The 25,684-nt window shown below is 48.2% G+C and overlaps 1 protein-coding gene across 3 annotated transcripts in view; it reads left to right on the forward strand.

Annotated features, from left to right (window-relative positions):
• The window catches only part of RAB11FIP4 (RAB11 family interacting protein 4), a 192,552-nt gene that overhangs the window by 62,150 nt on the left and 104,718 nt on the right, over positions 1-25,684 (forward strand). For all 3 annotated transcript variants that reach the window (XM_033138744.1, XM_033138743.1, XM_033138745.1), the window contains exons 2-3: positions 326-413; positions 14,289-14,377. In XM_033138744.1, the coding sequence (XP_032994635.1) occupies positions 326-413; positions 14,289-14,377 (177 nt within the window). The remainder of the gene's footprint in view (positions 1-325; positions 414-14,288; positions 14,378-25,684) is intronic.

Here is a 25,684-nt window from a genome sequence, read left to right on the forward strand (position 1 = left end):
CAGCTGCCCTGAGGCTTTCATTTTAACCAAGTGCATCTCCCACAGATCAAACATATCTAGACCACTCCCAACATCAGCCATAATGTTTCATTCTCTCCGTTCATTCATTTCTCTCAGAGCCACTTCATTAAGTAAGCGGCAAAGCATTCTGGCATGAACAAATGATGCTGGGTTAAAATGTCTTGAATTCGCATTCTGTTCCCTCTAGAATCCTCCTTTTCGGGTGACAACAAGACAGGAGTTAAATCATCCTTAGGATGTGCAAAGCTGTTGTAAGTGCTGCCCATTCTCTAACACTTTATTTATTTTATTTTATTTATTGTAGGTGGAAAAATTTGCCAAATACTTGGATCCTAATGATCTAGGCAAGATCAACTTCAAAGATTTCTGCCACGGAGTGTTCGCCATCAAAGGTAGGCGTCATTCTTTGCCTCCCATAAATCTGCTCCAGGGGGGTTGAGAGAAGCCCAGGAACAGATTTGATGGGTAAGAGGGGAAGGAGGGGGAGTTCTGTTGCGCAAGCGGAAGTCCTTCCACAAATGGTTCAGCTTTGCTCCGTGCAACCCTGTGTGCCCGCAGCATAAGCTGCTAAAACGAATGATCTATGCCCGTTTGGCAGAGCGTTCCCTGAACTTCAGAATCAATGGCGCTGCTGCTGAGTTCCTACCTAGCGGAAAAGGCCACCCCTGATTGCAAAGTTATTAGCGTCCAGAATCAATTGAGGGCGACCTGAGAACTGCTGCGTTTATTGTGTGTTTATTGCTGGTGACTTTGCATTTTACAACTTTGAGTAAATGCTTGCGTGCCTTAAGAGGGGCTAAAATGACTTGTGGGGTAAAGAAAACAAGTCACTCTGTTGGATGCACCCCTGTTACTCAGCAGAAGGCCCAAGTAGTATTGATTTGCCCCTCTCTTTCCCAACGGAAGAACAGTGGCATCTCTGGGATTTCTTGATGCAGCTGATGTTACAGCTGGCAGGCTGGCACAGGGCCGCAGAAGCATCACCATTGCCTAGGAAACATTGTCAAACTTCAACTGGTCCAGAACTGCACCAATTGTCTGTCTGTTTCTGGGCACGGGGTCTATCTCACCAACACACACACACACACACACTGCTGCTGCTGGTAGCGCTGTGGTCTATAATAATAATAATAATAATATTTATTATTTATACCCTGCCCATCTGGCTGGATTTCCCCAGCCACTCTGGGCGGCTTCCAACAGAAATCAAATACAAAAATATCAAACATTAAAAACTTCCCTAAAAAGGGCTGCCTTCAGGTTTTTTCTGAATGTCAGGTAGTTGTTTATTTCCCTGACCTGTGATGGGAGGGTGTTCCACAGGGCGGAAACCACTAAACCACTGAGCCTCTTGGGCTTGCCGATCAGAATGTTGGTGGTTCGAATCCCTGTGATGGAGTGAGCTCCCGTTGCTCTGTCCCAGCTCCTGCCAACCTAGCAGTTTGAAAGTATTCCTTTTTAAAAATAATTTAAAAAATAATAATTATAAGTATTCCAGTGCAAGTAGATAAATAGGTACCGCTGCAGTGGGAAGGCAAACAGCATTTCGTTGCACTCTGGTTTCCGTCACAGTGTTCTGTTGCACCAGAAGTGGTTTAGTCCTGCTGGCCACATGACCCAGAAAGCTGTCTGCGGACAAACGCCGGCTCCCTCGGCCTGAAAGCGAGATGAGCGCTGCAACCCCACAGTCGCCTTTGACTGAACTTAACCATCCAGGAGTCCTTTACCTTTTATATTACATCTAGAGGCTGGAACCTTCACGGCTTCACCATCTGTCCAGTTATCTGTCCTTGCTTTGATTCCTGTCTAGCCTGCTGAACAGTTCTGAAGAGCTCGAAACCTTGCATGCAATTTTGTGATGTTTTGGTTGGCAACAGGGTTTCCCTTGCCAAACGTTTTAAAGAACGGCTAGAGCTCAGCAATAAAGAATCCACTTTGCATGCAGGTTCAATCCCCAACATCTCCAAGCAGGTCTGCGAAGCATCACGGCCAGCCAATTCCACAACACTGAGCCAAATGGACCAATGGTCTTGAGCTGGTGTTACGTAGCTTCCTACCTGTCCTATTAAGGGTTTTGGAATTGCATCTCCTCTGGCTTTCCTTTCTCAGTTTAAATGAATGAGGAACTCCCCCTAGTGGCCGTGTTTAAAAGTCCCCTCTCCAGGTCCCTCTCGGTGAAATACAAAGAACTGTCTTCCTTTCTGTTATGATTTGATGCATTTTTGACCACAATACGGGTCAGTTGTCTCCATCTGTTTATTTACCTACTCCACACAATCTCACGCGAAATGAAATATGGTAAACATTTACACAAAACTAAAGCAATGACACAGGTGGCGCTGTGGGTTAAACCACAGAGCCTAGGGCTTGCCGATCAGAAGGTCGGCGGTTCTAATCCCCGCGACGGGGTGAGCTCCCGTTGTTCGGTCCCAGCTCCTGCCAACCTAGCAGTTCGAAAGCACATCAAAGTGCAAGTAGATAAATAGGTACTGCTCCAGTGGGAAGGTAAACGGCGTTTCCGTGCGTTGCACTGGTTCGCCAGAAGCAGCTTAGTCATGCTAGCCACATGACCCGGAAGCTGTACGCCGGCTCCCTCGGCCAGTAAAGCAAGATGAGCACCGCAACCCTAGAGTTGTCCGCGACTGGGCTTAATGGTCAGGGATCCCTTTACCTTTACCTTTCCTCCAAGGAGGTCACAGTGGAGTACACACTTCTCCCACATCCCATTTCACCCCTGTGAGGTAGGTCAGGCAAAGAGATGGTGACTGGCCCAAGGGCTCCCAGTGAGAGTTATGGCCAAGTGGGGATTTGAACCCAGGCCTCTCAGGTTCTGGTCGTACCATGCTGGCAAGAGAGGGGAGTATTTCATTCTCTTGCCGTGCGTGCAACTTTTTCATGTGCAAAGCAGAACAACCATGCCGTTCCCTGCTTGGCACCTGTGTGGATTAAATATCCATGACTTCCACCCATGCTGAGTTTTGCCTTTGGATTTGTACCCCCCCCCAAAAAAAATGCAGGGATTGGCCCCAAGGCATTGAACAAAGAGTGCTGATGCTGAATGGCAAATGCCTGATCACCTGTGGGTAGAAAAGCAAATTAATAATGAACATGGCCTCCGTTTGTTGTTACATCCTAGCAAAGTCCTAAACAATTATACACCCTGAAGAAAACAGTTCCAGTCAACTGTGTAATTGGCTTTCTGTAACACTGCTTTCTGGAGAGTGAAATTACAGGAGCCGTCGTACTTTTCAATACTGGGACACCTAAAAGCATCCTGGGCCAGAAACCTGGAATCATAGGAATCAAAGAATTGGACCACAATGACAATATAATCCAACCCCCTGAAATGCAGGAATCTTTCGCTCAACGTGGGGTTTAAACCCTTGACCCTGAGATTAAGAGTCTCGTGCTCTAGCAACTGAGATATCAACCCTATAAACCTGTCACAGATTTTTCTGCCCTTGGTTCCCCCCATTTCCCTGGAAGAACATGGTGCGGCCTTGTGTACGCACGGGTGCCCATCTGGAAGAATCTGCACTGGCGTTTCTCCCTACATGGAGAAAAACATTCTCTCTTTTCCTCCTCCAGGCTCGATAACTCCTAGCACTGCGCATCTCAAAGTACAATCAGGTAGACAGTCAAGACCCTTCCTTCCTGTCTCACGGTGATGCATTAATTCCACACATTGGCATTTTCTAGGCTGGCAGCCAAGTGTATGTCTGCATTAGGGAAACATATGTATACGTGTCAGAAGCGAGCCTGGGTTAATGCATTCACCCGTCTGTATTGTGCTCCCCATGTGAACTTCCCAGGGGGCCTGTAAAATATAAAGCAGCAGCCGACGTGATGCTCATGGATAAGCAGCATCATGCCCAGTTAATGGTCTTGGAAGAGTCTGTAGCTCATTGGTCGATCCTCTCAGGCTCAATTGCTGGTGTCTTCGGTTAGGGGCCAGCAGAGAGTCTAGCCTGAAATCTTGTAGAGCCACTGGCAGTCAGTGGAAACATTGCTGGGCTGGATGGTTCAGGGTCTGACCATATTCCAAGCTTCCCATGTCCTAATAATAATAATAATAATAATAATAATAATTCATTTATACCCCACCCATCTGGCTAGGTTTCCCCAGCCACTCTGGGCGGCTTCCCAACCGAATATCAAAAATTTCCCTGGGAAATGTCCAGAGTCCTGAGAGTTGACAACAACAACAACAACAACAACAACAACAACAACAACAACAACAACAACAATTTATTACTTATACCCGACCCATCTGGCTGGGACTCCCCAGCCACTCTGGGCAGCTCCCAAGAGAATATTAAAAACATGATAGAACGTAAAACATTAAAAAAAATTCCTTGAACAGGGCTGCCAGATGTCTTCTAAAAGTCAGGTAGTTGTTTATTTCCTTGACATCTGATGTGAGGGCGTTCCACAGGGCAGGCGCCACTACCGAGAAGGCCCTCTGCCTGGTTCCCTGTAACCTCACTTCTCATGGGGAGGGAATGGCCAGAAGGCCCTCGGAGCTGGACCTCAGTGTCTGGGCTGAGCGATGGGGGGTGGAGATGCTGCTTCAGGTATACAGGGCTCCAACACTTTTAATTGTGCTTGGAAACATACTTGGAGCCAGTGTAGGTCTTTCATGACCAGTGTTATATGGCCTCGGGGGCCACTCGCAGTCACCAGTCTAGCTGCCGCAATCTGGATTAGTTGTAGTTTCCGGGTCACCTTCAAAGGTAGCCCCACGTAGAGTGCATTGCAGTAGCCCAAGCGGGAGATAACCAGAGCATGCGCCACTCTAGTGAAGCAGTCTGCGGGCAGGTAGGGTCTCAGCCAGCATATCAAATGGTGCTGGTAGACAGCTGCCCTGGACACAGAACTGACCTGCACCTCCATGGACAGCTGTGAGTCCAAAATGATTCTCAGGTTGCGCATCTGGTCCTTCAGGGGTGCAGTTACCCCATTCAGGACCAAGGAGTCCTCCACACCAGCCCGCCCCCTGTCCCCCAAGAACAGTACTTCTGTCTTGTCAGGATTCAACCTCAATCTGTTAGCCGCCATCCAACCGCCTCCTGACACTCACACAGGACATTCACCGCCCTCACTGGTTCTGAATTTAAAGAGAGGTGGAGCTGAGAGGGAGAGGGCAACTGGATGGCCACTTAGGGAAGCAGGAATGCTGAGCTCGATGGAGCTTTGGTCTGTTCCTGCAGGTTGCTGCTTATGTTCATCTCATAAGGCTGAACTAGTAACTAGAAAGGAGACTGCCTGGGATCACCATTGCTCGCCGCTAGTGCAGACCTACTGAACTTCATGAAAGAAGGGCACAATAGATAGCAGACCCTCTCAGTGTCCCTCTATTCCAGGGACAGTCCCGGATTTACAGAAGCCATTCCGGTTTCTGATTTGAACCAGGAATGTCCCGCTTCTATTTAGGATGTCCCTATTTTCATCAGAGAAATGTTGGAGGGTATGGAGTTATGCGACCCCCCGAGCCAATGAGATAAATAACTATACAACTTTTAGAAGACAACTGAAGGCAGCCCTGTATAGGGATGTTTTGTGATGTTTAATGTTTTGTGGTGTTTTTATAAACGTGGGAAGCTGCCCAGAGTGGGTGGGGGAACCCAGTCAGATTGGCAGGGTAGAAATAAAATTATTATTATTATTATGGAATAGGATGTCTCTGTTTTCATTGGAGAAATGTTGGAGGATATGACACACACACACACACACACACACAAGCTGCAAAAAGACAAGTGTTAGGTCATGGAATAGGGTGGGAAATTCCCTTATTCTGAATAGGATTCCTCGCAAGAAAAGGGAAAAGTTGATAGCTATGGGTGGGAATGGAAAAGCAGCAGCGACTGTGTTATGCTATGCCCTCCCACCCTGGCAGCCATTTTGTGTTAGACCATGCCTCCATGGCAGCCATTTTGCGACTGGCACTTCCTGATGGCATTATGAGCACATTGGTGAAGTCTTTGTCTGTCCAATGTCCTCTTCTTTCTTCTAAGCAGGAGTGTGATGAATTGTTGTAGTTAAGCATCCATTGCCTTTGTCAGCCTTTGAATGAAGGGGCCGCTTTGTTGCTGTTGTTGCTGCTGCTGCTGCAAGGTTGTGTTCTGAATAGAAGGATATGAGCAATGGCTGGTAATACTGTCTCTGTGATGAATTACAGCCACAGATGCCCTCTGTGACACCAGTTGGCAAAGCATCCTGCTTACCGTGTGATTGCTTGCCTCCCTTCATTTCCCAATAACTCACTTTAACGAATGCGCCCCCTTGTCTCGCATGGTAAGCTTGGCATTGTGTGTGAAGCTCATTTAGGCTTTAAAGACTCTCCTGAGACGCAGTGGCACCAGGTAGCTTGGTGACAAATGAGATTTTGTCATTAACATCTAAAGGGTACAAACAGAAAATTAAATGGCCTTCTGCAACAAGTCCACGGAAAGGACCCCTGTACAGAAAAAAAGAGAAAAACACCTAGAAATACATTGTGATAATTACTGTCTAAAATGAAGAGCTGTTGGTTGCGAAACTAGCTTAACAGCCTGCTATTTTGCACTTATACAAGCTTCCTCCTGTTGGGGTTCTTTGGGGAAATCACCAATAGTCGAGGAAATGCTATCTCTGTAAGCAGTCCACAGTGGTCCACACATCCATAATGGTTTGTGCGTCTCTGGAGTTTCAGCCTTGAAAACCTTCTATTTATGTGACTAAGTGAATCTGCAGTTAAAAACAGAAGAACATGAGAAGAGCCTGCTGGATCAGACCCATCTAGTGCAGCACCCTTTTCTCCTAGTGGCCAACCAGATGCCTATGTGAAACCTGCAATCAGAATTCAAGAACAAGCTATACTGTTGTTGTTCATTCCTTCAGTCGTGTCCGACTCTTCGTGACCCCATGGGCCAGAGCACGCCAGGCACCCCTATCCTCCACTGCCTCCCGCAGTTTGGCCAAACTCATGCCAGTCGCTTCGAGAACACTGTCCAACCATCTCATCCTCTGTCGTCCCCTTCTCCTTGTGCCCTCCATCTTTCCCAGCATCAGGGTCTTTTCCAGGGAGTCTTCTCTTCTCATTAGGTGGCCAAAGTACTGGAGCCTCAACTTCAGGATCTGTCCTTCCAGTGAGCACTCAGGCCTGATTTCTTTAAGGATGGATAAGTTTGATCTTTTTGCAGTCCATGGGACTCTCAAGAGTCTCCTCCAGCACCATAATTCAAAAGCATCAATTCTTCGGCGATCAGACTTCTTTATGGTCCAGCTCTCAGCTATACTACTACTCTTCAATAAAAGCTTCTGAGCTGCTTTGATGGAGGGTGTAAATGTAACTGAAATTCTACTCAACATTGATCCAGATTAGATTCCAATGTATAGTTAGCAGAATAACAACTTAAACATGTTGCAGGATTCCCCCAAAACAGACCAGAGGCAATTCTATTTCATCCAGCAGAGCTTTACTGCTACTGAAGGCAAATGACCATAATGGTCACAAATCCAACACATTCAGGATTGGCACCGTCCATAAGAAATCCAGTTGCAGCAGACTTAACTTAAATTTACAATAACTTATAATATGTCTAAACCTTAACACTAAGCATACTATGTACAGAAGACCACACCAGAGGGAAAATAGATAGAGAAAAGTGAAACCCAGGCTCCTTCTGGCCTTACTTTTATAGTCAGCATGACCTTGACAGAAGAGATAAGAGAACCAGTTTAAGCCATGATGTTTTATTTTGTTTTTAATCTGTTGGGAGCCACCCAGAGTGGCTGGGAAAACCCAGCCGGGTGAGCGGGGTATAAATAACAAATTATTATTATTATTATTATTATTATTATTATTATTATCATCATCATTATTATTATTATTATTATTTAGCTGTACTCAGCTTCTCTGAAGGAATAACCCAAACATCATGAACCTTCTGCTTGTTTCTTTCACACAGAGAAGCTTCCAGGACCCTCCTGAATTAGGCAGAACAGGAAAGATCTCTACACATCAGATCAATACTTTCTGCACTAGGAAATGCAAACTGACAGTAAATGTGTCTAAAACTGAGTATTGGTCCTTTGGGGCAGAAGGCAAGGAAGTCCACAGTAGGTGCAGCCAGAGTCAATGACAGGCAGAACCAACCAATTCTGGCTAGGGTGGAATCCTGGAGCAACACTATTGCTACAAGCCACCTTAGTCAAACCAGTTTCAGGATGCATTCAGGGCCAGGTGGTCGGCTCTGACATCTAACCTCACCAGCTCAGGGGAGATGCAATGGTTGAATTGTCCTTAGGAAAGGAAAATGCCTTGCTGTTTGACGGAATCGTCTCATCCCATGATTTCTAAAGCTGCCTCTTTCTAGAGATTTTGGCACCCCGCTATGGAAAACATTGCTGTCAATCTCGGTTCTTTCCGACCCAACTATTTATATACAGTGGTACCTCTGGTTGCGAACGGGATCCGTTCCAGAGCCCCGTCCGCAACATGTGCAACACGTAACATGAAGCGCCAAATCTGCGCATGTGCGCGACGCGATTTAGCGCTTTTGTTCATGCGGAACGCACCGAACCCGGAAGTAACCAATTCCGGTACTTCCAGGTTCGGCGTGTTCGTAACCCATGAGGAACGCAACCCGCAGCTATCGTAACCCAAGGTATGACTGTATTCTTGCATGCAGCTGTTGAAAAGAAACAAATTAATGCCCTTACTAGCAGGCTTCCTCACAACCATCACTTAACATTAGAAGAGGTGGGGCCTTCACTGCCTGGAAGAGGCTCCTCAGAATGGATCATAAAATGCATTTGGCATCTGCTTCCTCATTTCTTGTCCTGTATGCCAAAAATAAAGAGGCAGACACACAGAAGGGCCCCCTACAACCAGTGTTATTATACCATCAAAGCTCCTTCCATTTGTCAAGAGACGTTCTCCTTCCTAAACAGCTCCATGTGCATAGTCTATAATTCTCCCCTAAAGCCCCCCTTCCTCCTCCTCTCTCCCCCCACCTCTGCTTTGAAACCTGCAGTGAATAATCTGCATAATTTGGCGTGATTTTCACTTCTCCTGACAACTCCATGCTGCTTGTTATTTGTGACTCCCCTGCTTTGCAATGGGGAATAGCGGGACAGGATGTCACAGTCCAAAAGCCTGTTACAAAAGTTGGGTGCTGCCCCCTATCTCTGCCGACTGGTAGCAAGATCCCATGGGGTTCCGGGTACGCAGCCGGGGTCTGTATTCCTTTGGAGATCTGAGACATGGCAGAGACTGCTGTAGCTTTAAGAAATATGGCTTATTCGCCAGTGTGGTGTAGTGGTTAAGAGTAGACTCGTAATCTGGGGAACCGGGTTCGCGTCTCCGCTCCTCCACATGCAGCTGCTGGGTGACCTTGGGCTAGTCACACTTCTCTGAAATCTCTCAGCCCCACTCACCTCACAGAGTGTTTGTTGTGGGGGAGGAAGGGAAAGGAGAATGTTAGCTGCTTTGAGATTCCTTCGGGTAGTGAAAAGCGGGATATCAAATCCAATCTCTTCTTCTTCTTCTTCTTCGTCTTCGTCTTCGTCTTCGTCTTCGTCTTCTTCTCACTTGTGCTGTGGTCTAAACCACTGAGCCTCTTGGGCTTGCTGATCAGAAGGTCAGCGGTTCGAATCCCTGCAATGGGATGAGCTCCCATTGCTCCGTCCCAGCTCCTGCCAACTTAGCAGTTCGAAAGCACACCAGTGCAAGTAGATCAATAGGTACCGCTGTGGTGGGAAGGTAACTGGCGTTTCCATGCGCTCTGGCTTCCATCACGGTGTTCCGTTGTGGCAGAAGTGGTTTAGTTATGCTGGCCCCATGACCTGGAAAGCTGTCTGTAGACAAACGCCGGCTCCCTTGGCCTGAAAGCGAGATGAGCTGTGTAAACCCCATAGTCGCCTTTGACTGGACTTAACCATCCAGGGGTCTTTTACTTGCAGCCTGCATGGAGGGAGTCCAGATCTTACAGCACGATCATTTCAAGAGGTATTTGTACACTACAAGCAGCCAGCCTGCTCAAGATGGATTTCAGTCTTCTTTCTCCCCTTCTTCTTCCCAGCACACCTTCCTAACAGACTCTTTTCCTATCACCTCACACTCAGTTACCCTGGAAACCTTCCAAACCCTCAGTCTCTGCTCACACCTCCGGGCAAGGGAAGGACAGTTCTCTTGTATTTCCCTGTATTGTTTTTTAATGGCCCTTTTAATTGCCAAGTTTTTTTTTTTTTTTTGGCATAGGCTGTTTCAGGAATTCCTATGCAGCTTGTAGTTCTCCCTTTACACCCCAAATAACCCCAAATCCTATCATTTATTAATTTCTAGTATTTAGGAGGGGGTCCCCCTCCCAAATCTATGACACCACATGCCGGTAGGTAAAGGTAAAGGGACCCCTGACCATTAGGTCCAGTCATGGACAACTTTGGGGTCGTGGCACTCATCTCGCTTTACTGGCCCAGGGAGCCAGCGTACAGCTTCCGGGTCAGGTGGCCAGCATGACTAAGCCGCTTCTGGCGAACCAGAGCAGCGCACGGAAACGCTGTTTACCTTCCCGCCGGAGCGGTACCTATTTATCTACTTGCACTTTGACGTGCTTTCAAACTGCTAGGTTGGCAGGAGCAGGGACTGAGCAACAGGAGCTCACCCTGTTGCGGGGATTCAAACCACCAACCTTCTGATCGGCAACCCCTAGGCTCTGTGGTTTAACCCACAGCGCCACCTGGGTCCTTGCTTTAGTTTTGTGAAAATGTTTACCATATTTCATTTCGCATGAGATTGTGTGGAATAGGTAAATAAACAGATGGATTTGAACCGCCAACCTTCTGATCGGCAAGCCCTACGCTCTGTGGTTTAGACCACAGTGCCACCCGCGTCCCGTAACACCACATACCTTTGCCAAAAAGCAATTGCAGCCTTCCTGGGCTTCATTGGTTTCAGAAGAGACAGAGATTTTCACAGTTTGAACAGTGGGGGTTGTTGCTAACTGGTTTTCAAAGCAACCTACCTCCTTGGTGCCCTTTTGCACAGCTCAGTGCTGGGGAAAAAGAGTAATTGGTCTTTCTGGTGGACTTGGGAATGGGGCACCTTCGTTCCATTTTTGTACTTGGGTCCTTAGAATAGAAACACAGACATGGATTAAAAAGAAGAAGAAGAAACCACGACCCTGAGCTTCTAACATGCTTGTTAGCAGTAGCAGAGAGAGCGTTAACTACCTCCCAGAGGCAATGCCTCTTGTAAAGTCTGGCTCAGTGGAGGAGTAATGCTTTGCATGCAAAAACTCCCAGGTCCAATCCCTGGCCTCTCCAGGAAAGGCTGGGGAAAGCTCCATTCGGCACGTTAAACAGTCATGCCTTCCCTGCAAAGAATCCTGGGAAATGCCCAGAATCCTGAGAAGAAGAAGAAGAGGAAGATGATGATGATCATTATTTATACCCCACCCATCTGGCCGGGCCTCCCCAGCCACTCTGGGCAGATCCCAACAGAATATTAAAAACACAATAGAACATCAAACGTAGAGTGCATTGCAGTAGTCCAAGCAGGAGAGAGAGTTAGGAGAGAGAGTGCCCTGTTCCAGGTGGCTTCACTAGGGGTGTGCGGTGGGGGCGGCATGCCCCGGGTGACAGGGGAGGGTGGGGGTGACAAGCGGCGGCCCCTCCTGCCACTCCCCACGCACCGCCGGTCACCCCGGGAGCAGCAGCGCTGCTGCTCCCGGGGTGCTCCCTCAGCCGTGCGTTGTTGCTCCTGGGGCGATGGAGCGAGCGGCGGCACGTGGGGGTGACAAGCGGCAGCCCCTCCCGCCATTCCCACGCGCTGCCGCTCTCTCCGTCACCCCAGGAGCAACAGCGCACGGCCGAGGGAGCACCCCGTCCGTGCAGCGCTGCTGCTCCCGGGGTGACCGGCCATGTGTGGGGAGTGGCGGGAGGGGCAGCCGCTTGTCACCCCCATGTGCTGCCGCTCGCTCCGTCCCCCCGGGAGCAGCAGTGCACAGTGTGTGCAGTGCTGCTGCTCCTGGGGCAATGGAGTGAACGGCGGCGCGTGGGGGTGACAAGCGGCAGCCCCTCCCACCACTCCCATGCGCTGCCACTCCCTCCGTCACCCTGGGAGCGGCAGCGCACGGCCCGACGACAGAGTGCGCCTGTGCGACATTTCGCGCAGGCGCACTCTGTCGTCGGACCGCCGCTTCCACGGCCTCCTTTTGAGCTGCAGAGCTTAAAAGGGGGCTCTTCAGCTTAAAAGGGGGCTGCAGAAGCGGCGGCGGCACTCCCGGAAATGCCTGGGGGCGGGGCGTCGTGACGTCACAATGTGGCATCACGACGCCCCGCCCCGGGGTGTTTCCTTTGCCGCCCCGGGTATCGCGGAGCCTTCCTCCGCCACTGCCCTGTTCACCTCGAGCGACAGCAAAGGATCCAGGAGTACCCCTAAGCTATGAACCTGCTACTTCAGAGGAAGTGTAACCCCATCAAGACCAGGTGACCTCCCACCCATCTGGTCTAGGGAACCACCTACTAACAGTGCCTCAGCCTTATTTGGATTGAGCTTCAGTTTGTTGGCTCTCATCCGTTCCATTACCGAGGCAAGACACTGCTCCAAGACACAGGCGCCTATGTTGCTACTGCTGCTGCTACAACCACGGTCGCTATTTTATCTCTATGTATTTTATTTATATCTCACCTACTGCTAGGCATTTAAAAATTAGCAAAACAGCACAATCTTAAACACTTGATATTCAAAGAAAGGGGAATGGAAGGGATGGTTAAACAGCCGAACAAAAAGATGTCAAATGTGAATGGAAATCTTATCTAGGAAAAGCCTAAGAAAGAGGTAAAGAATTAAGAAGTGAAATGAATGCAGACAGAGAAGCAGCAGATAAGGGCCGAGGGAGCTGGACAGAGGCGTGTGGAGGGTTTGCTTCTGTCTAACAAGGAGAGGGGGCAGGACGGAACTGTACAGCTGAAGCAGAGATGAAAGATTAGAGAGCAGCGAGCGAATGAAGTCGTTTGAAATGAAAGACAGCTCAAACATTCTAATACAAAAGATGGATGAAAGCCAAGGAAGTGAGGGAGGCAGAGGAGTGGTGGTATCACAGCGGCAAGAGGAGACAGTAAGACGCGCAGCAGAATTTGCGGCAGAAAGGAGAGTGGTGCATGTCAAGTTACCAGTTCTGAGTCAAACATACAGTCTACAGAGTTTTCTCCCAGACTTCACTTGGACAGAGTTATACTATACTTACACTAGGGACGTGGGTGGAGCTGTGGGTTAAACCACAGAGCCTAGGGCTTGCTGATCAGAAGGTCGGCGGTTTGAATCCCCGCAACGGGGTGAGCTCCCGTTGCTCAGTCCCAGCTCCTGCCCACCTAGCAGTTCGAAAGCACGTCAGAGTGCAAGTAGATAAATAGGTACCACTCCGGCGGGAAGGTAAACGGCATTTCCATGCGCTGCTCTGGTTTCGGCTTAGTCACGCTGGCCACATGACCTGGAAGCTGTACGCCAGCTCCGTCGGCCAGTAAAGCGAGATGAGCGCCGCAACCCCAGAGTCGTCTGCAACTGGACCTAATGGTCAGGGGTCCTTTCACCTTTTGGCTGACCTTATGAACATTCTTTAAAATGTGGTTCTTTTTGGGAGGGTTGTTATTGGGTTGTTTTTATTTTGATTATATGTATTGTAATTTTTACATTGATCTTTTCTGTGAACTGCCTCTGGGTATAGGGTGGTATATAAATTCAATAAACAACAACAACAACGTATGTGGGGGCGGGGTTGAGGACCCCCCCCCAAATCTTGAGGGGCTGAGCCTCATCTGGCCTTTCTGCAGTGGTGGTGGACCTGGGCGGACCCCGCAGCCTCCTCCTGACATGTGCAACATCACATGTGTGATGTCATTTGCATGCGACGAGCACCCTCCCCCCCCAATTCCGGGTGGAACTCAGCACCTCTGTAGCAGCAGGAACAACAGCTTGTGCTATTGCTACTACTCATCTTCACTAGCCCCAAAGGCTATGTTGGAGAGAGACATTCATTCCCAAAAAGAACACTGGGAACAACATGGCAGTCAGGTACGGGGAGCATGGAGGATGGAGGGCACCCTCCGCACCCTTAACCCACCCCGCGTGCTTGCAAATGGCGCAACGCCCCTGCTACTAATAATTAATATTTGCAATATCCCAAATGCCTCTTCACCTTCCCTCTAGCCGAGGCATGCACACGTGTTTCTATCCTAAACTATTGGAAGGAATGCAGTTCTGAACATCTTCTCCTTATTTTTAGGCTGTGAAGAGTTACTGAAGGATGCATTGTCTGCTGAGGGCCTCGGACCTCGGCGCTACGAGACGGAGTATGTGGATTATTACTACCAGGTAAAAGGAGTCTCTGTTTTTAAAACCTCCCCGTGGAATAGGTCGGCGGAGGGTGGGAAGTCGAGCATTCCAGCAATTTCTTCCACTTTGCACAAGGCCTCTTTCTGTTCACGTTACCCAGCTGTATTTGCAAGATTGTGGATATGGCAGTCATCAGCTCAAGGTGAAGGCATTGGGGGAGCCAAGCAATTTATCTGAAAATTTGAGGGCGTTTCAATGGCCCCGAGTACTCGGTGTATTTCTGGGCTCTGAGACTTATCTCTGGGGACAAGAAGTGTTCTTTCCATGCAGATCAAGGCGCACAGGGTTGGGAACACCTTTGAGCAACTGGGAGACTGCAAAACTGAAAATTCTTTGTTGATGGAAACAGAGTTTGAGATGTAGGCTGCCCAACAAGGTCGTGGTGGTTTCACATTTGGGATATGAAAGTAGTTATAATGTTTTGCGTAGCTTTTCTGACTTGAAGGTCTCTTGGTTTGGAGGAGGTTCTCTGTTGTCGTAGTCTAGTAGGTTGCACCAGAAATGACAATGAGACCGCAACCATTGACTCAGTGGAAGTATGATGGATGTGCACATCTTGTTTCATTGCTGATCATAAACTAGATTCTAGCTGAGTGAGCTTTTCCCAAAACCAGATGTTTGCAGGTGGAAAGTTCTGCTTCAGTTATTGGTGGCACCTGACAGATGGATGGTGTGGTTCAAGACAACACCAGGTGAAGTTTACTGAATGGGGCACACACTCAAGCGAATACTCCTCGTACATACATCCATAATCCTTTTGCATTTACAAGCAAGATAACCTGTCAATGAATGGATTGTTTCCCCCACTGTTTTGATGCATGCCGGTTGGGGGTGTGCAGGTTCTCAGTCGAAGCAGTGGTTGTGAATACAGCAAGTTAGGTATTTCATCTGCAATAAAGGGATGTGGTTCAGTGGACAAGGAAGAGAAACTTTCAGAATGCGTGTCCATTGGGAACAGAGATTTGTGGTCCTCTCAAACATATTTATTCTTCTAAAATGAAGCTGAAGCATAGCATTCCCTCTTGCTGCAGGTCTCTGACTGCATCAGGAACCACTGGTACAAATAGGTGCTATGGCTCTGTTGTAAGAAAAAACTGCCCCTTTTCCCTTATGGGGTATCCAAGAGCCCGTATAGAGTATATTGAGAAGCAAAGCGGCTAGTAAGCCTGATCTTTATTAAAACTGTTGCAACAGGGTCCTCACTCCCCACACGCAGGGAGGGAGGAGGAACCCAGAACAATGGTGTGCAAATATAGACTTTTTGAAATTGCCCACCCTGTAGCCCAAGACCACCCCCCCAAAAAAACATCATACATACATCACAGAAGGAGGTGGTCTCCAGCAGAAATCCTGTTTGCCAGGATACCTAATAATGGTCACTGATTGTTTTACCTGGGCAGCCTGGCCATTCTTTTGTGATGGTTAATACTTTAGTTCCTGAGTCCAGGTCACAGGCTCACCCTATTCATACACAAATATGCCCTTAAGACAGGATTTGTAAGCAAAAGACAATGTGGAATATTTGAGGTCATTGGGAGAGTCAAAATGGCTTCAGGATTGCTCTCCTGTACTATTTCAGACACATAGTTTATATACTTATGTATGTGTTGGCCTTCTACATTTATGAACATTTAATTTATATATTTGAAACATTAAATTCTTATAACAGCTCCAAGCCTAATACACACCAGATTGACCAGCTGCTCAGGGAGATGCAGCAGGCAGACTTGATTCGTCCCCCTCCTTCTTTGCCCTCAAACACCAATGGGCTTTATTACCAGTTTCCCATGTCAAGGCGCTGTCAGACAAGGAATGTCCAGAGTGAGGAATTAACTCTTTATTGTCAAAAGCACCCTTACAAGTTAAGGGGAGGCATGTCCATCAGTTCTATGTCTCTCAACTACTCCTAGGTGTGCACCCAATGAGGCAGTTGCCACAACAGAGAGGCCCCGACCTCGGCTTATGTATCTCCCCCACCCAAGCAGACACCGTCTTCATGTGCTTGCTTGCAACCTCGGCCCAGTATACCTGAAGGAGCGTCTCCACCCCCATCGCTCAGTCCGGAGACTGAGGTCCAGCACCGAGGGCCTTCTGGCGGTTCCCTCCCTGCGAGGTTACAGGGAATCTGGCAGAGGGCCTTCTCGGTAGTGGCGCCCACCCTGTGGAAATAAACAACTATCTGACTTTAAGAAGGCATCTGAAGGCAGCCCTCTTTAGGGAGGTTTTTAATGTTTGATGTTTTATCGTGTTTTTAATATTCTGTTGGGAAACCCAGCCAGATGGGTGGGGTATAAATAATAATAATGATTGTCAGGGAACTGCCATCGGCCAGTGGGGGGGGGGGCTGAGGCTCTGTCAGAATACAGAGAGCCCCGATACCACCTGGACAGCAGTACCTCTTCCAGCAAGGGAAGCAGCAACGCCTCTAGTGGGGAGCAGAGCAAAATGGGCAGCCTGGTGGGGGGAAGGGGCTGGAGACACTGCGGAGAGCCCCAGCACCTCATCTCGTCTGGCTGACCAGGAGGGAGGTATACGACATTTCCGTCACCCCAATTGCGCAGAGGGATGAAACGCAAGGAGGGGAGGAGGAGACTCGGGGTTCCGAAATTCTTATGTTGGGGACGTAGCCGGAAGGGGCCGCTCCCAGATTCTGCTAGTGACTGAGATGGACACGAACTTTGTTGCTCTGCACTGTAAATAGTTTGCACTAATAAAACCTGATAAAAGACAGGTCGGAGGTCTGCCTCGTTACTCGTGAGTAACCACCACAAGGATCTGACAACAACAGCAGCAGCAGCAACAACATCGTATTATTATTATTATTATTATTATTATTATTATTATTATTATTATTACTACTACTACTACTAATACCTGTTTCTGCCCCTCCTCCTTCAATCCTCTCCTGGTCCTGGGAGACAGTGGAACAGGAGAGGTGGGGGCAGGAGGAGGAAGTGTGGAAGGCCTTGCCTATGCCAGCCAGACCTACCTATCTCTCCTGCTGCACCTGACTGTAAAGCTCCAGCCAGGTGAGCTGACCTCCATTGCCAGAAGGAATTCAGCATGTGATGAGCTGTCCAGCCACAGTTCTTTGAATAGGTTGCAAAATTCTGGCATGGCAGCATGTTGTGTTTGGGCCCCTACAGAAAACCGCTGAACTTTCCACTGACTGCCTGTTTGTGAAGGCACTGAGCATCCTGAAACAGGACTCAACTTGTAATAGGATTTGTCCCAGTGCTCAGAATTGGGGGGGGGGGAATGTGAAGGTGCAACCCAGAGGGTTATCTGATGGAAAATACCTCTTAAGACTGCAGTGGTTTGACTTTACTTCTTACTAAATGCAAGACAAAGTGTGTCTGAGATATGGAGCCTGCTAGAAATCTCCTAGCTTTCCCTTTTAAAAGCAATTATTCTTTGGATTGTTGTTACCGTGTCCTAGTGCCTTGCGTGCATTCTGCTTCTTGGGTGGCGATGAAAGGATTCACGCTGTGCCTGCTCACGTCAGTAAAAAATATATATTTAGCACTGTCTTTGGGGGTTTTAATTGGTCTCGATATGCACATACACAGAGGAGCATTGTAGCATTCCCAACGATCTTGCCTCTGCCAGGGGGGTCTATTTTCTAGGTTTCCTTGTGCTCATCCTCAATGAAACAGAAATCAATAATTCCTGGGCTTTGTGCCATGCACTTATTCCTTTCTATTTGCTGAGAGCGGCTGACAAAAGGCGCAATCCTTTGCTCTACTGCACAGAGACACATCACGTAGAGATGATCCTGCCCTGCCCCCCTCCCTTTGTGGTAAAAGTAAAGGTGGCAGCAGCAGTTATTAGTATGACTGCACCGTTGCGGTGCAGGGTAGCCAAGGGGAGTGGGGCAGGGAGGCAGCTACCCCCCCCCCATCCACAAATTTAGTAGAAAACATTGAAAGTACTCAATTAACTAAGATTCTACACACACACACACACACACACACACACACACACACACTCCAAGCAGAAGTCTGTGTCAGTTTGCATTTCTTAGTGCAGAAAGTATTGATCCGATGTGCGGAGATCTTTCCTATTCTACTTAATTCAAGGGGGTTCTGGAAGCTTCTCTGCGTGAAAGAAACAAGCAGAAGCTTCATGATGTTTGGGTTATTCCTTGAGAAGCTGAGCTTAAAGTGGTTTTGTTGTCTCTTCTGTCAAGTTCCATGCCGACTATAAAAACAAGGCCAGAAGGAGCCTGGGTTTCACTCTTTCTCTTTCTGTCTCTCTTCCTTCTGGTGTGGTCTTCTGTACGCTTAGTGTTAAGGTTTAGACTCGTAATCTGGTGAACCGGGTTCGCGTCTCCGCTCCTCCACATGCAGCTGCTGGGTGACCTTGGGCTAGTCACACTTCTCTGAAGTCTCTCAGCCCCACTCACCTCACAGAGTGTTTGTTGTGGGGGAGGAAGGGAAAGGAGAATGTTAGCCGCTTTGAGACTCCTTCAGGTAGTGAAAAGCAGGATATCAAATCCAAACTCTTAAGTTAAATCTGCTGCAGCTGGTTTTCTTATGGACAGTGCCAATCCTGAATGTATGGGATTTGCGTCCCCATTATGCTCATTTGCCCTCAGCAGCAGTAAAGCTCTGCTGGATGAAATACAATTGCCTCTGCACTGTACAGTGGTACCTCGGGTTAAGAACTTAATTCGTTCTGGAGGTCCGTTCTTAACCTGAAACTGTTCTTAAGCTGAGGTAACACTTTAGCTAATGGGGCCACCTGCTGCCGCTGCGTGATTTCTTTTCTCATCCTGAAGTAAAGTTCTTAATCCGAGGTACTATTTCTGGGTTAGTGGAGTCTGTAACCTGAAGCGTCTGTAACCCGAGGTACCACTGTACTTGCTGTGTGCAAGGCCTGCCTGGGAGCTGAGTGTCTGGTGCTGAAGGGGGAAACTTTCTGCCATGCAGGCCCAGCTGCTGCCTCTGCTGCCTCCCAAGGTAAGGTGCTGGCCACACATTCACCTTTGGCCAGTCTCCATTGCGCCACTAAACTGGGGGCATCCTCTTCCCGGGCTCCTGTGGGGCAGTGTGAGGAGTCGCTTCTCTTTGGGGTGGACCAAGGGTGGTGACGGCTGCCGCCTGGCGGACTCCCAAGGAGAGGAGAGGAGGCTGAGGGAACACTCCACAAAGGAGTGTTCGAAAAAGGGTGAGAGGCTTTCAGCTCTGCAGGCAAGGGGTGACGTAACTGGGCTCCTGAGCCCCACAGGGGTGCTGCAGAAGGAATGCAGTCGGTCAAGGGAGCCGTGGAGTCAAAAAAAGTAGAAAACCTCTGATCTAGACGATCCTTCATTTCCGAAGGAGTCAGTTCTTATGCTTCCACTCGCTTCAAACTGCGCAATATTTAATATCTGCAACAGAACGGCTATGGTTGCCCCCCTTTAATTCCACTTTACAAGGCAGAAATGCAAGAACTAAAATGATTCCCGTACAGAGAGGCAGCTTTAGCTGTTGCCTTTCTGGCTGTTATGTAGCTAGTTATTAAAGGCACTGCAGCCTGTCCATTAAAGGTAACAACACAAGGATGGAAGTGGCAACCTTCCCTCATATTCCCTAACCTGAAAGTAGTTTGGGAACAGATCAGGTAGTAGTAATATACACAGCCAAATATATTTTGGGCAATGTTAGTTATGAGGACAGAGTGTTGGCCCAACAGCTGAGTTTTTGGATATGAACTGCAGCTCAGTGCTAGAGCATTCATCTCCTCTGTGTGCAGAAGTTGCCTGCCTGAAACCCTGCACAGCTGCTGCCAGTCAGTGCAGGCAATACTGAGCTAAATATCGTTGCTTTGTATATGGCAGCTTTCTATGTTACAAGGCTGCCTGTTCCTCCCTGATTCTTCCCAGTTTGCCAAGGGAGACAATGGCTGCACGGCGCCCTCTACAGGCCGAAGCCTCAAGCAAGCAGGCTGTTGTTTCCTTTCTTCCCTGTGTTCATAGCATTATTAAACAATGCATATATTTTCCATTCAGTTTTTTTAAGGGACCGCAGTTAAAGAAAACAGACGTGAGGTATTACGGATTAACTCAAACACCAATGTTCCCCCCCACACACAATTAATTAATATAGCAACATCAACTACTTGCATTATGCTGTACAGAGTAAGACAGCAAAATAAGACAGAGCTGACACTCTAAATCTAAAGAGCTGAAGAGACGAGCGAGGGAGAAGAAAGAGGAGAGGGGAGAGGAATGGATGAGCAAACCAGTTACAGTGGTACCTTGGTTCCCGAACGGCTCAGTCGGCGAACAAATCCGCTCCCGAATATCGCAAACCCGAGAGTGCTTCAGCTGTCGGCGTTGTTTCTGGGGCCAATCAGCCCATCAGAAGCCACGCCTTGGTTTTTGAACGTTTCAGAAGTCAAATGGACTTCCAGAACGGATTGAGTTCGAGAACCATGGTACCACTTTACTTGTACGTGAGCTTTGTTTCAGTTTCTCCGCCCAGGAGAACCAGCAGAGCAATCCAAACCCTGCTTCGTGCCACACGACATGGTTCTCTTGGGTGGTATTTGACTAAGTCTGACTCGGAGGAGGCCCGACTAAAATTAATGAACATTACTAAGTGGGTGATGATTTCAGTGATTCTGCTCTGATCAAAACTTAGCTGTGTTCAATCAGCCGTCCTGTGAACGCTTGTTCTGGGTTTTTTGTTGTTGTTGAAAGCCTAAGCTTATGGCTGTGATGCTGAGAAATGGCCACAGAGTGTCAGTGTTTGGCAAAGTAAGGCACCTGTCTGTTCTCTTCTCTTGGCTCCCTCCAGCTTCCCGTATTCCCTTTAATGAGCAGCTGCTGCTGTTCAGTCTTGGGGTGCCAAACTCTCCACCCCAGAAGAACACAAGGGAGGAAGAGATGTTATTTTAAGCATCCCAAGGGATTCAGTTCTGTCAACAACAATGAGAGCGCCTTGTAATGTGCCCTAGCAGAGTGTTGGTGCTAATTTAATGTTGAATAGCAGGGTGGTTGCTTAAACAATGTGCAACTTAGGTTCCCAGTCAGCAGGCAATTGCACAGATACCCACAGCTCCTGTTTTCCTCCAGTTGATCTCATTGGTGTGTCTGTGTTTTCCACATCCAAAACTTGTCCTCTCCCCAGATTCTTGCCAATGCAACGGGAAGGGCCATGGCAGAACATGGAACCCATGAAGACGTTGTGTCAAAAAGAGTTGAAGCAAATAATTAGCAGGCATTTGTTATAAAAATTAGGTTCAACCCCAGAAGGGAGTCCACAAACCCGGGGGAGAGCCTTAGTAGGGCTCCCCTCCTCTCAAGAGCACTTATGAATAAATAGAGACGATACAGAATCTCCCAAAGCAAGGCGATAGCCCTTTATTAGAAACTGCTGCAGCAGGGTGTCTTGCAAGCAAAAGACCCCCAACAAAGGCGCGCAAGCTCCTATGTAGACTTTTGAAATTGCCCCCCTCCAGCTCAAGACCACCCCTCCATACATTAGAATTACATCACAAATTGGGAGGGTCTGGTAGCAGTGATCTGAACATCTTGGACCCTGCCCCCATGTCTCCTCTTGCCCTCCACCAAAAACCCATCAAGTGAAACAAAAGATATTTACATTTCCCTATTTCCCAGCCAAGTTAATCACACCCTTTTGTCTGGCACTCAGGTATCAGGATGCCAGAGATTATCACTCAGGCAGAGGGCTGCTGAGTAGCTGGAGGGGACAAAGAAATACTTGGCCAGTTGGGAGTCAGAATGGAGTGAGGCCTGTCTTCCTGTGCTGTTTTTTCAGACATGTGGCCTTATTTGTTTTGGTACATTAATAACAATATATATAAATAAAATACCTTAAAATTCTTACAACACATTGTATATTTGATGTTCAGCATGACACTGATTGTTCACTGTATATTGGATAGGGAGCATTTGATAAGACAGTGGGTGTGAGCCCTGAGCCCATTCGTGCTGCAGAAAAAGAACTGGTGAACCTGATATTTGTGCATGCATTGCAACGATCCTTTGTTAGAAGGATACGAGGCTGTAGCAAGCATACCTGGGATGTGGCGTTGCTGAATGCCGGTGGCCTGAGCATGCGGGATTGGCTGGTACAAACATTGCATTAGATGGTGATAGCGGTTGTGTGAATGGGTGGAAAGCGTGAGATTGGGTTGGTGGGTGGGAGGCAATGCTAGTCCTGCTCACAGTAGACCCGTTGAACTTAATAAACGTGATGAACTTGGGTTCATTAATGTTCAGCGAGTCTCCTCTAAGTAGGACTTAGTTGAACGCAAGCTAGAGGGTGGGTTTCACCCAACCAATCCCATCAGCAGAAGCCCTGGGCAAGTACTTACACTTGTGTAAAGGGGATCCCCCCCATGCAGCCCCACACCACAAATTGGCTTGGGGGACCCCCCAAAAAACAGCTTTTGTTTAGGAGGAGGGGGTAGTTCAGTCTGGCAAGCTGCAATGCATGTGCAGATGGAATGATTGGAAGAGCACATCATTCAGTTCTACCCAGTGTGTTTTGCATTGGGGTTTGCTTAGTAATTCTCTCTGATCTTAGTTATAAAGTTCTGGTGTTGTGGAAATTGCATATTTATCTATTTGGAACATTCTAACTATAAACCAAGTTTATTGTATATTTATGCATATGGATTATGTATTTTCCTTATTTTAAACTGAGATCTGTGGGTAGTTAGTGTTCTGTGAACTGAAAAAACAACGTCAACAACTTGTCTCTCCCCTTTATTCATCTCAGTCTTGTCCAAACATTAACCCCAAACAAGCTTCTTTCTTATTGATTTCAGTGGGGAGCGGTAATTTATGTGTACATATTAAATTCCGCACTCTGCCATGGGTGCAAATAATAGAAAAGGAGTTCAAATACGTATCAAAATGGTCTTCTTCCGGCATGGTGAGTTGCGTGATTACAAAGCCAAAGGAAAGGCAATACAGTGGCAAGGCTAGGAGGAAATTTTCACTTGCCAGCAGTCTTCCCAACAGCAGAGGCTGGTAAGCGAGAGGGATTGCTGCAGGGTTGAGGCAGTGGGGAGATCAGCTCCAGCTGCTGTCAACCTCCTCCGTTCTCCACCAACAATGACCTTCACTGGGGACACCAGGTGAGCAATGCCTCCACACACCATTTTTGCCCTGCCAGCCGTTGCCCTCTACCAGCTGGTTGTGACCTGCGGCACAGCCACCCTGGACCATTCGTAAGAAGGCAGGCAGATGGCGGTTGTCAAAGAACAGAGAGAATTTGGTGGGGCAGTGACTCAGTTTACCTAATGGACTAGCCTCTTCCTCCATCTTAATAAATGGAAAAAAAAGTTGCACTGCATTGTACGGAGGGGAGATACAGTAGCTTCATCTGGCCCTGGTTTGGGAGCAATCAGACAAGGTTGGGGTTTTGGCCATCTACTTGTGACTCCAGTTTGAGTGTCAATTATTCAGCTGGGGGGGGAGCAGCACAAAACATGGGGTTTGCAGCACACGAAACTAGCACAAAGCTTTGTCACCTGTTTGGAGTCTATTGGACAAGGCTGGATTTTATTTTATTTTTATTTTATTTATTAATTCGTGACCCTGAATTGTCGTGTCAATTAGTTAGTTGGGTGGTGGGGGCATGAAACGCAGGGCTCATGGCAAAAAATGGCACAAAACTAGCACTGAACTCTGGAATCTGTTTGTGGGGGGTGGATTCAGAACCTTGGGGTTAATGAAGTTAGATACAATGGTCCTGCTCATTGGTTAAGATTCTCATGCGACTCCGGCGCTGAATGCTATTGGCTCCTTGTTCCTTCATTCACATTTACCCCCACCCCCACCCTTGTTTGTACCCTTGCACACCCTCTATCTCTCTTGCTCTCTCCCCCCACCCCCTTCTTAGCTGTCAGTCTGCCTCCTTAGCAAGGTAAGGAGCTAATTGTATTTCAAAAGGTGTCAGCAGAGTCTGGAGCAGTTTCTGCATACCTGCCAAGTGATTAAATACGCAGCATGAACAAGGGGGGGCGAGGGAGTGTTGAAACATGACAAATAAATTGGGTTGGCTTCTGGGATGGAGCCCAGCACACCAGCTGATCTGTGGCTTAGAAAATATTTGCTGGAGCAATTAGTGAATTCCCTACTGAGGCTCCAGTCTTTCCCTTCTCCTCCCCTCTCTCAGATCTTGCCGAAAGGGTCAGTTGGCCATCTTCTGCTGACACCCAGACCAGGTCAAAAAGAAAAAAAAACAAGGCTGGGGTAATGGTTGTGGCTCGGTTTCTACGCAAACCAGCAGCTTCAAGAAGAGCAGGGAAGTGAAGGGCTGATTTTTATTATAACCCAAACAGGTTAGCATCGTAAGTCTCAACTGGAATCAGAAGTAGCGGAGAGGAAACTGCCTTATATTGAGACAGGCCACCGGGTCCATCATTCTAGATCAAAACTGCCTACTATGACTGGCAGCAGCTCTCCGGGATTTCCGGCAGGTAACAATCCCAGCTCTACCTGGGCATGCCAGGTTGCAGGTGGGGCTGTGGTCTAAACCACTGAGCCTCTTGGGCTTGCCAATTGGAAGGTCGGCGGTTTGAATCCCTGCGACGGGGTGAGCTCCCGTTGCTCGGTCCCAGTTCCTGCCATCCTAGCAGTTTGAAAGCACGCCAGTGCAAGTAGATAGATAGGTACTGCTGCGACAGGAAGGTAAACGGCGTTTCCGTGCGATCTGGTTTCTGTCACGGTGTCCTGTTGGACCAGAAGTGGTTTAGTCATGCTGACCACATGACCCGGAAAGCTGCCTGTGGACAAATGCCGGCTCCTTCAGCCTGAAAGCGAGGTGAGCGCCCCAGCCTTTGACTGGACCTAACTGCCCGGGGGTCCTTTACCTTTTTTAAAAAAAGGTAAAAGACCTCTGAAAGTTAAGTCCAGTCGCAGACTATTCTGGGGTTTCAGCACTCATCTCGCTTTACAGGCCGAGGGAGCCGGCATTTGTCCTCAGACAGTTTTTCCGGTTCATGTGGCCAGCATGACTAAGCCACTTCTGGCACAATGGAACACCGAAACCAGAGCGCACAGAAATGCCGTTTACCTTCCTGCTGGAGCGGTACCTATTTATCTACTTTCATTTTTTGGCGTGCTTTCAAACTGCTAGGTTGGCAGGAGCAGGGACCGAGCAATGGGAGCTCACCCCGTCGTGGGAATTCGAACCGCCGACCTTCTGATCGGCAAGCCCAAGAGTCTCGGTGGTTTAGACCACAGCCCCACCCATGTCCCCCTTTGCCTTTACCTGGGGCCTTTTGCAAGCTATGGCTCTTCCATCTAAAAAGCCAGCACAAATC

This window comes from Lacerta agilis, chromosome 2 (assembly GCF_009819535.1).
Source record: "Lacerta agilis isolate rLacAgi1 chromosome 2, rLacAgi1.pri, whole genome shotgun sequence".
Classification (NCBI taxonomy): domain Eukaryota; kingdom Metazoa; phylum Chordata; class Lepidosauria; order Squamata; family Lacertidae; genus Lacerta; species Lacerta agilis.